Raw genomic sequence first — 14,257 nt, 5'->3', positions numbered from 1 at the left:
CCATGGTCATCCTGCAAAAATAGGTTCAGCTTCCTAAGAGTAATGAGAAATCCTAGGCTCCTGTGTCTGAATCTGTCTGCACACAGGAGAAGTTTCCTCTTGAACCATTCCATCTACTTGCAGGAGAAGTGAACTGGTCCCTCTCCCAAAACCTCCAGACTAACCTTGCCGTGCACAGGACAGTGCCTGACCCATCCCTTCAGCCTCTTCTTCTTTCCAAATCCTTTAGCATTGCTTTCCATACACCCGTCTCCATGGGCACCAGCTTAGTATTAGCTTCATTCTTATCTTCCCCTTTCCCCAGCATAGCTGCTGCCAAAACATCCCCATCTCCAGAATCTATTCAGTTGTTTATTCTACATCCACAGAACCGGGAGGCAAAAGCCTCTATCCCCATTGCTGTTGGGCAATGGGTCAGTACCCTCAACTCCAGTCTGGGAATGCTCCCATTTATAGTCTGGTGCCCAGAAAAGTGCAGCGCTGGGGCATTCTGCTTCCGCCTCCCTGCAACTTACCCACTGCCAGCGAAAAGCCTACGGACCAGATGGCTGGCATTTTTGCGCCATAGTCAGGGGACGGCGGGTCCAGAGGTTGTGAATGCAGCAATTGTATTTGTCTGACATTCTTTTCACCTTGCCCAAGCTCCAAATTTCTAGATAGTATGGGGTCTGAGGAAGTCTCCACAATGAAGAGAGACATTCTGCATTTCTAAACCCGGCTGAATCAATTTAAGATTCCCTCTGCCTTAAAGTGAAGCCAATTTAATTCTTTTCTTCCACATAATAACGAGGTCATTTATTTGGGAATTCAGTTGCAGAGTAACAGGGAATCAACAACGAAAAAGGACATTTGTGAACAAGCAGTACTACTAGTTTAACTTTGGGTGAGCTATTTGTGTGTGTGTGGGTGGGTGGGTGGGTGTGTACATGTATATTTTTATCTTAAGAAACAAATTCAAAAGTATAGCTTCTTTTCTTGAATATGCACCCCCTTTTAGATGACTTAAATAAAAATAATGGTGGAAAAGTCCTGAATGAAGAGGGAGGAGAGAAGATGCCCTCACTGCTGCTGTTCCTGTTGATCCAACAGCTACTGGCTAGCAATGATGTCTGTAATTAGTATCATGTGATATTATGCAGTTTATAAGGTAATTAATGAGCAACTCTCTAATGTGGGACAAGAAGACATCAAAATACCCTAGAATGTTCTGGTGCTACATAATGACACAATTATGTGTTGTTCTAAAAAAACAAGTTAGTTGTTTCAGCTCAGTTCTAGCTTTAACTAGTCACTTTTACAGAGGATGCTCCGAAGAGTCTGCTGAGAATGAAGATCTATTCTGCAATGTACAGTGGTACCTCGGGTTAAGTACTTAATTCGTTCCGGAGGTCCGTTCTTAACCTGAAACTGTTCTTAACCTGAAGCACCACTTTAACTAATGGGGCCTCCTGCTGCCGCTGCGCCACCGGAGCACAATTTCTGTTCTCATCCTGAAACAAAGTTCTTAACCCGAGGTACTATTTCTGGGTTAGCGGAGTCTGTAACCTGAAGCGTATGTAACCTGAAGCGTATGTAACCCGAGGTTCCACTGTACTGTGAAGATACATTGCACAGTATCTGGAATAATAGGCACTCTCTGATCCCCAGGACCTGCACCCTAGGCCACCAAGTATTTGTCAGTTTCGGCTACACCTTTGGGTTTCTAGCTGCGAATATAGCCTTTGGCTTTCATGACTCGTTTCCTTACTTCCCCAACTAAGTGGACACATTGACCCTGTTCCATATTACAAAAAGGTTTAAGGCATTAACTTCACACAGCAACAAACCTAAACAATCCTGAGTAACTGTGCATGGGATCAATGCAAGTCTAGATGTCTGGATGTACATTGGAATCACTTTTCATGAAGACAGAGAATTGTGATTGGCAAGAGGACTCTTCTCCAGCATTTCCTCAGCGACCATCCCAAGTTCCTGTGGTACTTTTCAGTTCAGTTTTATAGCCTCGTATTACCCACTGCTCTGTCCTGTTCTTGGACAGGCACTGCAAACAAGGCTGTGAGGGGAAGAAAGAGAAGGGGATAGAGGGTACCTGGGTGATAGCAGAAACTCCTCATAGGTGTGAAGGAGCTCTGGGGTTTCAACTAGTTACATCATAATACAGTGGTACCTCAGGTCGCAAACACCTCGGGTTACAAACACTTCGGGTTACAGACTTCGCTAACCCGGAAGTACTACCTTGGATTAAGAACTTTGCCCCAGGATGAGAACAGAAATTGCGCTGCCGCTGCCGCCACACGGTGGCAGGAGGCCCCATTAGCTAAAGTGGTACCTCAGGTTAAGAATGGTTTCAGGTTAAGAACAGACCTTCAGGACAAATTAAGTTCATAACCAGAGGTACCACTGTATGAGGTGGTAAACTCATAGTCCTGTAAACTAATGTAAGCTTCCTCAGGCACAGGACACAGAAGGCAATATTGTCTCTATGACTGGCAGGCAATTCATGAAGCTTCTGACTGACCAAGCCTTGAATATTAGGAGACTAGTTTTCTGATCTTGCCTGTTCATCTGAGCAAGTATATTTTACCTGCTGCTATTACAGAGCCAAGTTTCCTGTTATTTCAGCTTTCAGCTGCAGCTGCTGGCTTTCTGAGCTACAGAACGTACCTTTAAACTTTAAGGCTCACAGCCTAGGTTTGGATGCAGCCTCACCCTGAAGGTTTGTTATGGTGTAGCTGCAACTCCTCTGTGGTACTGAAGTACAAGGAAGCTCCTGAAAACTGGAAAAGCAAACTGTTTCTGTGGTAATGGTAGGACCTAGAACTACTATATGCATTTCTCTGACTTCTTGTCATAGCCAAACTGACTGGCAAATTCGTTATTTAGAGACAGGATGCTGGACTAGCCTGACCTCTGGTCTGAGCCACCCAGACAGGCTGTTCTTATATCCCCAGCAACCAAAGTGAGCAAAATGAATAAGGGCACATCTGCATAATTCTCATTTTCAACATAACAGGAAGGTGGCTGTGAGATGTCTGTGTCCACAACTGGCTTCACAATCAGTGATAGGATGTCCCAGGAGAAATAGTGTACACCATTTCCTGGATTGTTTCTTGCACGTCTGGTTGGCAGTGCACCAGAACACCAAATTAAGAATACAGAAAGCAGTGAGGCGCTACTAGCATCTCAGCCCAAGCCACTGAGTTAGTTCAAGCGGAGGTGAAGGGTATCAGGGTATGATAAAGGAAGGCCGGAGGCTCCCACAATTGTACCATCTGCAGCAAATGCCCCACAACCCAGCTCCTCATCGGTGCTTATGCAAGTTTCTGCTAAGAGCTTCACAGGCTCGCTATTGTGGATTTTGTGTGATCTGCATCCAGATTTCTTCCAGCCCTTTGGAGTTCAGCTTCTTGTCAGGAGCTCTGCTCCGGTTGCCTGGAAGACGCTGGCTGGGAGAAAAAGATGCACTGCATAGAGGGGGAGCTTCAAGACCCCCCACAGGAGAGATGAGGGAGTCTGAACAAGAGGTGGGCTCATTGACAAATGCAAATATAGGCTGAAAAGAAAAACCAGCATCATTGTGGCCTTCCTTCAGCTAATCAAAATGTTTTGTAAATAGGTGTATTAATGCAAAACCGATTAAGGAGCTGATTGCACAAACGTGCGTGACAAACTCAGCTGACATTGTCAGCCTTGCGGAACAGAAACCGGGGAGGTCTAAACAGAATCAGAATAATTAGGCCTTTTAAGGACTTTTTCCATCTTCAAAGTGCTGTGCAATCATTCATATGCCTGAGATGTGACTGGGTAAAAGTGCCCTGTCCTTCTACAGTGGATGTGCTCCCTGGGGTTCCTTTTGAAATAAATGGGCATCCCCCCCTTTCCTATTCATGCACGTCCAAGGCATTAAAAAGAGAGATGCAGCTTATACTTTGCAATGCAACCCAAGTGGTAAATGCTGAGGTTTTATGTGGAGAAGGCTCATCTTTCATGTAAGCAACCTGGATTCTAATAAGCAGGCTTGCCGCTCTGCAGGATTCGCTCTAAGGATAAGCCAAACACAGGAGGAAAGCGTCATCATCTGAATTTCTGCTTAGCACCCAGTCGTCAAAGACATAAGAGCCTAGCTGGGGTGAAAAAAGAGAGGCTTCCAGCAGAATGACTCGGGTTGCTTGAGATCCCTTTTTATGTGCTTTTTCAGAGGAGGGTGACAACAGAGCAGCGACATTGGACTCCATTTCCCAACAGCCCCAATCATCATGGGCAATGGTCAGGAATGATGGGAGATGTTGTAATCTAACATCTGGAGGGCCACAGGTCGCCCATCCCTGTGGTAGATAGAAGTGGCAAGGTTGCCCCAGCCAGACCTCGCATTGATGCACTGGCTGGATAAGTTGGGGGAAAAGGAAAGTAGATCACCTAAGGCTGTGAGAACCCGCAACAAAGGGAGTGGCAAAAGGCTGAAAGGATACAGACACCTTTCTTCATCGCTAACAGTAGCATGACATACTGTAATTCAACAGGCGCAGCTTTCACTAGCACGGAGCAGTGGTGGGGAACGCTCTGCTTGTATAATTTCTGGGTGTCATTTAGATATTAAAGGCAGAGAGCCTCTGTTGGGAAAAACCAAGCAAACAAAGATGGCAACTATACACATCTGGGAGCATCCTAGGACTTTTCAGATCTTTCCTATAGGTTATTAGCTGCGTGGAAACAAGGTCCAGCACAGGGGTCTGGCCTCTTACGCCATCCCAAGAACACATAACTATAGATGTCATTAGCATTCTTGAAGGCTGTTGTGGTACTTGGTCATTTATACTGTATGCTTTCAGAAGGAGTTAACAGTGTGAGAAAAGGGCTGTTTGCATATGGGCCTAGAGTTTTTCTGGGAGCTTCCATCAAGGCTTTCAAAAATCCTTGATAAAACATGAATTAATGAGTGAAAATTTAAATCCCTCTTGGGAAGGGAAGGCACAGAACTTGCCCTCGTTTTACTTATGGGTAAATTGGGACAGTGGGAGGGAGGGGGGAAGATGAAATGGTTTGTTCCAAATCACAGAGAAAAAAGTCTAGCGCAGGGATCTGAGGACAGAACTCAGCTGCCATGACTCCAAGGACCTTATATAATGAGAGACAAGTGGGGGAAATTTTTGAATGGGGGTAGAGAGGAGGGAAGGATTTTTAAAAGAATGCAAACCATACAGTTTTATAAACAATGATTTATATACTTACAGAAATAATAAATGTTATTGGGTAGAATATTTGAAATCTAATTACTAGTAATGTTGGTGTATTATAAAAAAATTATAAAATACATTTCTTCAGTATTTAAATAGCTTTATAATTTGATTTCTATTCTTGCACTAGTCCTGAGAGATCAGTTAACATGGAAATCAATGACTGCATTCACTTCTGATGTGTTTCTCCACATATTTCACAAAAGGGTGACAAAAGGCAGAAGGGAAGAAGGGCCCCTGAACCTTTAATAGCTGTGTAGAACAGGAATTTTATCGTGCTTATCTTCCATAAGTTACACCTGATGAAATTCCCTCTCCTTCTCATATGACCACCCTAGTGAACAGACTCATATTTTGCCATAGGAATGGGAGCAAATCAGACACTGAGATCGTGTGTTGAACAGAAACATCTTTTCACTCAGCACAGCCATATCCTTCGCATCCATTTCCACCAGATGAGCAGGGACTGGGTGGAACTCATGGAACAAAGCAGGGGAACGATGGGACTGAGCAGCCAGGAAATGCGGGTGGTGAGAACACGCAGCAGTCTGTCAAAACTCTCAGACCCAGCATGTGCCTGGAAGCTTTGGGAACCGAAAACAAACAAACAGAACCCAGCTTCGTACAATAGGATCCAGGACAGATGGACAACTACAACTGTGAGGGGGCTTGCTGATTTAAAAATAACACTCCCTGCTGCCACTCCCTCTAATGCCTCTCTGTTAGCCCAGCTCAAAATGAAGTTTAAGGCTGCAATCCTGTGCGTGCTTAACCTTGGAGAAATTCCCACTGAGCTCAGTGGGGCTTGCTTCTGGTTAGGGATGCATAGGCTTGGCGCTGCAAATATGTAACTAATGTGACTTTACTGAATCTACAAGGTGGGCTTCTGTCCCCAAATAATAAAGAACGACCACATATTTCAGGGGCAAGGCATCATGGTTCAAGGAAATAGGATCAGACAGTCTTTACACAACAAGATTGCAAGTGCTCCCTCTAGTGGCAGAAACGCCAAGCATTTGTGGTGTCTTTTTTTAACCCCCCCCCCCATTTTTACCATGTGTGTAATAGCAGAACACATCTGATTTCAAACTAAGGCATTACATGGTCTTTTCCACACCAAGCTGTGTATTAAATGCCCAATGATGCTGTAGTGTAAAAATTGTGAGACCTGTATTGGATATTTAATATTCATATATTTACAAACTGCTTTGTTTTATTATTATTATTTATTAAATTTGTATACTGCCCTACATCTGTAAATCTCAGGGTGACTCACGACATAAGACTAAAACAGTCTCTAAGCAACAAATACTTATACAGCAAGCAGTAAAACTGAAAAGCGACTGTACAGTACTAGATAATATAAAGCTATAATACAGTGCAATATAAAACAGTAAAATCCTCCCAAAACAAAAACATAGCATCACATCTTGAAAACATTTTAAGAACCAGGAATCCCTTCTCTAATTACTACCCTGCTGCCAAGCACAACCTGAACACATATACAGTATGCATCCAGTATTTGAAACTCCCATTGTTCTAGGCACATTTTGCGACAAGGAATTTCATTAGCGCGAGCAGTTTCTGAGTTCAGTACTGTGCCTAAGATTTCGGATTACGAGTGCAGAGTGGAAGGAAAGGAGGACCTTTTTCTGCCTCCCCACTTCCAGCTACTCTTTGAAGACTGGAGAAGAGACCCTCTTAAGAATATTAGGGGGGGTGGGCAGGGGAAGGACTAGACCGTGTGAAAAATGAACATATTTTAGCTGCAGTTCATTCGTTTTCAGCTTTGTATTCTTGTTATTAAAAAAACATGCCTAGACATTTCATCGTTGTGCCCATAACCTAGGTTTAAGGTGCCATTCAGCTCCTAGCTTTCATATCTCAGCTTCTAACGCTGTATAAACATCATGCCCAAATACTCACCTTACTTCTACACTGATCATACTATATCTGCCAGTCATCCCACACCTCCTGAACCAAAAAACTCCAATATATCCTGTGCAATCAACAACCATTAGGACCAATCACTCCATCCACTCTACTAAAATAACACTGGCAGACAATGCAAGAACACTGGGAGACAATGAAACCATTCACAAGCAGAACCATGCAAAATATCAAAACAAGTTCCCTCCTATCAATCACACAAAATATACCAGCTCTCACCCAAGTTGCTCTCTCTCTCTCGCACCCAAAACTCTCGTCCAAGGATGGGTAGAACTGGAAAAAGTGCTCCTTCCTCTTACCAAGGAGAGTCCTTAGACATTTCAACTCACACAAGAGGAGCCCCATAAAAAAAAATAAACAAGCCAGCTTGAAGGGTGGGGTTTACCAACAGATAGGCTTTATTAACAGAATGGACGGGAGGGGGGCAAACGGTAGGTATCACTTCTATGCTGGGTGGGACAAGCTGAGCCTGTAAAAGATTCTCTCTTTTGCGATTAAAGGCACAGCTGCCCTGCTCTGTATCGGCGTTGGCAACCCTATGCTATGTCTGTTAAAAAAAAACACAAGGCACAAGCTGTCCGTATAGTATCAGAGCAAGGAGGTGGAGGAGCTCTAAGTATACGTCTTCCAAGGTTTTATGGAAGCAGTGGGAGTTGAGCACAGAGAAGGGTTACGGCCACACAGCTCTGGCATAGAGCCTAACATTTCTCGGATGCAAAGCCCAATCTAACCTGGAGTGGGGAAGATTTCTCCATTCAACTTTGGTCTTCTTGGATGACTCCATCCTTCCTGCATGTGCATGCGGATGCATCACACACACACACACACACACACACACACGACTAGTAACAGCCAAAGTAGAGCCCAGAGACCATGAGCCAAGTCCCCTTAAGGAGTAGGGTATGGTGGGGACCCAGTATATAATCACAAAAATCATAGAATTGTACAGTTGAAATGGACCACAAGGATCATCTAGTCCACCCGCCTGAAATACAGGAATCTTTTGCCCAGCATAGGGCTCAAACCCACAACCCTGAGATTATGAGTCTCATGCTCAACCGACTGAGCTATTCAGCTTGTGGTGAGCTTTGGGCTTGGTCACCCACAATAAGCTTGGCAAACCTCTTCAGCAACTGTGTTTGGTGTAGCTATTTCAGAACATGCAGCAGGGGTCAGTTGAGATCTCAGATCTGATGTGTAATGCACAATGAAATGGAGTTACTGGACAAGGAGAGCGAGGTTTGTCCGGCAGTCCAGCCTTCTGCTTCCCAAAGTGGCCAAGGGAGATGCCTTTGGGAACTCCTAAGCAGGCCATGTTGTTTGTCCCTAACATCCTTGGTTGGACATATAATGTCTCCAAACGTGGAGGTGACCCGGAAACTGCAACTAATCCAGAATGCGGCAGCAAGACTGGTGACTGGGAGTGGCCACTGAGACCATATTACACCAGTCCTGAAAGACCTGCATTGGCTCCCAGTACGTTTCCAAGCACAATTCAAAATGTTGGTGCTGACCTTACAGCCCTAAACGGCCTTGGCCCAATATATCTGAAGGAGCGTCTCCACCCCCAGCGTTCAGCCCAGACACCGAGGTCCAGCGCCAAGGGCCTTCTGGTGGTTCCCTCACTGCGAGAAGTGAGGTTACAGGGAACCAGGCAGAGGGCCTTCTCGGTAGTGGCGCTGGCCCTGTGGAATGCCCTCCCATCAGATGTCAACGAAATAAATAACTATTTGACTTTTAGAAGACATCTGAAGGCAGCCCTGTTGAGGGAAATTTTTAATATTTGACGTTTTATTGTGTTTTTAATATTCTGTTGGGAGCTGCCCAAAGTGGCTGGGGAAACCCAGCTAGATAGGCGAGGTATAAATATTGAATTATTATTATTATTATTATTATTATTATTATTATTATTATTATTATTATCATCATCATGCAGCAATCATAACTGCCACCACATCCTCCAAATTCCTTCATGATGTGTCATCTGTAATGGCCTAGTTGTAGTCCCCCTATTGATTCTTTCCCTGCTAGAGAGGCCAGGCTCACAAAAGGTATGAAAAAGAATTTCTGGGTCTCTCCACCCCCGTCCCCCCCGCAGCACTGCGGGCATCTGTCTTTCATTGCTTTACAACAAACGAGGAGCCCAAGAAACTCCAAGGACGGTGATGTCATGGTCTGCAACAATAGCAAGGCTATGGAGCACAGCCCGTGGTAGTAAGTCCAGCTCCCACTCTGCTCCATATACACAGGAATTTGTTTTTTTTGGGGGGGGGCTTCTTTCTTTCAAAACACTTAGGCAAGGGGTTTTTGTTCTTGCATTCTTTCAGCCAAAGGATTTAACTGGGATTGGCAGGAGAGGAAGATGAAGGGAGGTCTGTTTCTAAGCTTCAGGACTTCAGAATTCAATCTCAGCAGCGGGGTTATCTGCTACATGGATTCTGGTGCGATTCAGCAAATAAAAGAGTGCTGAGCTTGCTTTGGGAAAGCAGAAATCAAATCCCTGCTCGGTCCTGAACTTGCTGGGTGGTCTATCTCTGCCTCAGTTGCCCAATCTGTAAAATGGAAATTTTACGGCACAATCATGGCCTAACTGAGGGCGAACAAAATAAAGTGTGTAGAGCTCAGTTGTATATTTAAAGAAAGCTCTATCAAAGATTGCTAATAATACAGATGGAGTGGGTGTGAGTCAGGGAGAGACAGAAGGGGGTGAGGAGGCGCTCAAGAGTCTGAAGGACGATTATTCTTGTGCAAATTCACATCCCCTCAAATGAGGGGGAAATGAGCTCTGAAGACTCTTCCCTCTGAATACCTTTTTTCACATACCATTCCATTTTGCCCTGGAATTATATTAAATTTATACCACACTTTTCATCCAAGGAGCTCAAGGTGGGGTATGTGGTTCTCCCTCTCTCCATCCTCACAACAAGGCTGTTAGGCTGAGAGGCAGTGAAAGGCCCAAGGTCTTCATGGTCTGAATTCTGGCCTTCCAGAGCCTAGTCCGACATGCTACCCACTATACCATTCCTGTTGTCCACATCCTTCAGTGCTTATCTCAAACTCTATACTGCAATGTTTGGCCCAGAAGAAGAAGGCAGGCTTGATATCACCCTCCCGGTGACCTCATCTGTCTAAAACCCGTCTTCTGTGTTGAACAGATTCCCACGGAGATATTTTGGATTGTGGGACAAAGAGCCACAATGTGGGCCTTGGGCTGTGCATGTCATTCCCCTCAGACACTGCTATTTGAGAGGCGTGGTGCTGCCTTCTGAGACCACAAGACCAGGCTGGCCTCTCGCTGGGAAGCAGCTACAAAGCTTGAGGCTTGTGTTGTGTGTTCCGGCGAGTGACCCAGAGCGTTCTGTGATGTGGTCGGCTGACCTTTCCGAGAGACGTCACCCAGGCCTCAGCTGGTTGCCCTGAGGTCCCCAAAGCCAGTTATCCAGCTCTGTCTGAACCCTATCCAGATTCACTCTTGGTCAGAAAGCACCAGGCTCAGAGCCAAGGGGAGAGAGAAAAAATAATAATATACATCCAAAGTACAGAAGCATAATAACAGGAATCCCAAACTGTCCAGAGCATCCACAACTGGGGGATGCTTCCAGATTGCCATGACAAGTGATTCCTATATTCACAGAGGAGATGAGCCTTACACTGTAACTATCAGATGGTGACATATAACAGGAGACAAGGGAAAACAGCAAGGGGGGGAAAGCAATCACGAGTGCTAAATACACACGTGTGTGTGTAAGGCTGACATTCTTAGGATTCTGAGAAAGCCACTGGATTCTACATCACAAGCCCAAACTGTGTAATTCTAAGCGTCACTGCAGCCACATGGATGTGGAGGCCAGAAGGACAACTCCTTGCCAGGCATGGCGATGGTGTTCTGCATTTTTTTCTCTTGGCACGAAGAGCACCCCCTGCTCTGCGTGCAGCTCTGCATATCTCATTGCCATCGTGTCCGTGCACCTTTCCCTCTGTGTTTCTGGAGAGCTGCATTTGATCCTTTAAGCGGCTGCTGCGGCACCTTCGCAGTAGGTTATGTTTGTCCATCACTATGGAAGAGCCAGGTGTCAAGTGCCGCCAGCTATCAGCTGTGCGCAGGTGTTATCATATTGGCAGTTGGGGTGTGCCCCTCTTCTGCCCATAGATTGCCAAGGGGAATCGGAGGCCGGCGTGCACTTTGCCCATGTTCCCAGGCTGAACTCTTGTTTACCTCCTCTCTCACAATATTGCACTGTTGCCAAAGGAGGGCATGTTTTTGCTTCACACTTTGTGGCAGATAGGCAGGGCAAAATGGGCTGTCAGTTGGCTCTGTGCAGGCACGCTCGGCTCAGTGAGTCACATTCCACTGCTGCCAACTGCCCCAAAGGCTAACCTTGGCACTGCCCACACCCAGCACTTTTGAGGGGATGGAAGGAGCACAGACCCTTGTAGACTCTTAAGCCTCATCTGCACTATGTGTGCATTTAAAGCAGTACCATACCAGAGTAAACAGTCATGGCTTCCCCCAAAGGATTCTGGGAATCCTTTGGTTTGTTAAATAATGCTGAGAGCTGCTGGCAGAGCCCTATGCCCCTCACAGAACTACAGTTGTAACAGAGGTTTCATGGTCAGTCCCTCTTCATAGGGAACTGCGGTGGTTGTAACTCTGTGAAGGGAACTGGGGTCTCCTAACAACTCTCCACACTCTTTAGCAAACTGCATTTCCCAGGATTCTTTGGGGGGAGGCCTGAATGTTTACTGTGGTATGATACTGCTTTAAATGTGTAGTGCAGGTGGGGCCAGGGAGGGAGGAGGAAACAAAGTCTAGTAGATAGCGAAGTTCTTTTTTTAAAATAGCAACTATCTGTTCCTCAGAGTTAAGGAGTTACAAACCCATCTACGCTGCTGAAACACTTGATCGCAAACAGAAGAGAATGTGCTTTTCTTAAGACACATTTGCAAAAGCTCCAAGTTCCCATTTCAATGCCACACCCCACACTTGCTGGCACCAAACAAATACCATTCTGTGCTGAGGAGGTACATCCTGATCGTGCCCTTCAGTTTCTCCCCCATTAACCAAGAGCAGTTTGCTGGGGATAAGGAGTAAGCCAGGGTCAAGCTCAGCTTGGGCAAAAGGCTCTGCTATCTGGGGAGGCGGGGAGGCCTGCCTGTTGCTGGCATGCTGAGTTTTGAGGGATTCAGGAATAAACAGCCCCAGCCACGCTTCTGCCCTCTTAGAAAAACTCAGGCAGCTCCTTGCAGACATCAAGAGCCCCTGCCATTTCTGAAGACAGATTTATCAGGGTGGCTGGCAGGGTGAATCTGGCCACACTTGACTCATGGGAGGAGTTCTGATGGATTGAAAGTTACAAGGAATTCCAGATACAAACATGGCAGCTCTCCCAGGAGCGTAACAGCTGTGCCAGGGGAAAAAAAACTTGGTATGAAGTTCTAAAGTGTGCCAGTGAGGACCATTCCTAGTTGAGGAACAAGCTTCCTCAACAGCTGCTGCTGCTTCTACTCTTTTATACTGGCCTGGAGGCAGAGTGTGAACATTTTCCCAACCCCCTGCAATCAGTACAGAATCCACTGCATGCTGCACACCCCATGAAAACACTGCATGCCATAGGTAGAAGAGAATGCCCCTGGGTCCCGTCCCCCCATGGATTTTGTTTCCATCTAGGACAGCGGTTCTCAACCTGTGGGTCCCCAGGTGTTGTTGGACTACAACTCCCATCACCCCTGAGCTCTGGCCTTGCTAGCTAGGGGTGATGGGAGTTGTAGTTCAACAACATCTGGGGACCCACAGGTTGAGAAAGGCTGATCTAGGATTTCCTCTTCTGAGCAGGTTAGAGGGAACCTGTGGCTCTACAGATGTTGTTAGACTGCATCTCCCATCAACACCAGCCAGCAGGGCCACAAACCAACAAATACCTGGAGGGCTGCAGGTTCCTCCATTCCTATCTTAAACCGCACCCAGGGCTTGTGTGTTTCCTCCTCTTTCAATTTATTTGCCTACTCCCCAGCCTGGGATGATAGTGAGCAGAACATTGGTTCTGCTGGTGCAACACGTCCTGTTTGGAATAGCTCCCAACCATGCATGTTTGATACATGCTTCTAAACACAACAGAAGAGGGCTCCAGAGAGAGGCAGGCGGCATTTCTCCAGCATTCCTGCAACTTGGGATGTTACAAGTGGATGTCTGAAAAACTGAAAATCTTAAGTTTGTTATTTTTTACATCAAAAGAATCAAGCTAGTGCACAACTTAAACCACACAGGAAGGACTGCAGATACAGGAGTTTGCAGGCTTGGTCCTAGATTGGTCCCTACTCCTAATTGAGTATGTGCATGGATGCCTTGCTTTCTAAAACTGTTGGGTCCTGATAGTGCAGTCACAGTGTCAGTGTCCCATGGTGATACCAATTATCTTGCTCCCTAAACATCTAGCCCAGCCTTTGGAAACCTGGCACACATATACAGGTATGTATGTTTCTCAATGATGCTCATGGGTCTGAACTGTCAGGGACTGACCAGGAACAAGACCTTGGGGCTGTAGTGGATAGCTCAGTAAAGATGCTGACCCAGTGTGTGGCAGCTGTGAATAAGGCCAATGCCAGACCAGGCACCACGGGGAATGGATTGGAAATAAAACTCAATTCCTTTATGCTTCAAATGTCTGGTATAAAGGTCTATTTTCTAAGTTAGTTGGGTTCCAAGCAAAGTTCCTTCGGTTCCTACTTCAGGTCCCAAACTGTGTCCCTAATTCAATTTTTTGTTGGAAACAGGTGAATGCCCACTCCCCATTAAAGTGTGGTGGGCTGCCTTGAAATACTGGCTAAAGATCTCAGTATTTGGCCTGGGAAAGGGATTACTTTTACATCTAACCAATCAGGAGTGTATCAGCTCATGGTCGAAAACTATGGCCCGAAAAGCCTCCTCGATTGGTCTTTCACCATCCTTTTTACACCATCTGGGTTATGAGATTGCCCTTAAATCCCTGAGGCAGAGGTTATGGGATATCTCACACAGCAATCTTCACTCTAGATCTTATGTAACCCGTGGACCGTTTGCATCTGGAATCCACTAT

General features: G+C 45.8%; 1 protein-coding gene across 7 annotated transcripts in view; it reads right to left on the bottom strand.

Moving 5' to 3' along the window:
• CASKIN2 (CASK interacting protein 2) overlaps positions 1-14,257 on the bottom strand; it is a 105,093-nt gene that overhangs the window by 36,201 nt on the left and 54,635 nt on the right. The window contains exon 1 of one of the 7 annotated variants that reach the window (XM_083598075.1): positions 165-796. The exons of 4 other annotated variants lie outside the window; for them this stretch is intronic. In XM_083598075.1, the coding sequence (XP_083454201.1) occupies positions 165-195 (31 nt within the window). In that variant the 5' untranslated portion in view covers positions 196-796. Of the gene's footprint in view, positions 1-164; positions 797-14,257 lie in introns of those variants that run through there. 2 more of the 7 variants (XM_083598077.1, XM_083598076.1) reach the window with 2 other exon arrangements.

This window comes from Podarcis filfolensis, assembly GCF_964270895.1.
Source record: "Podarcis filfolensis genome assembly, chromosome: 2".
Taxonomy (NCBI): domain Eukaryota; kingdom Metazoa; phylum Chordata; class Lepidosauria; order Squamata; family Lacertidae; genus Podarcis; species Podarcis filfolensis.
Note: the sequence above shows the minus strand (reverse complement) of the source record. Positions and strands in the feature narration are given on the sequence as shown.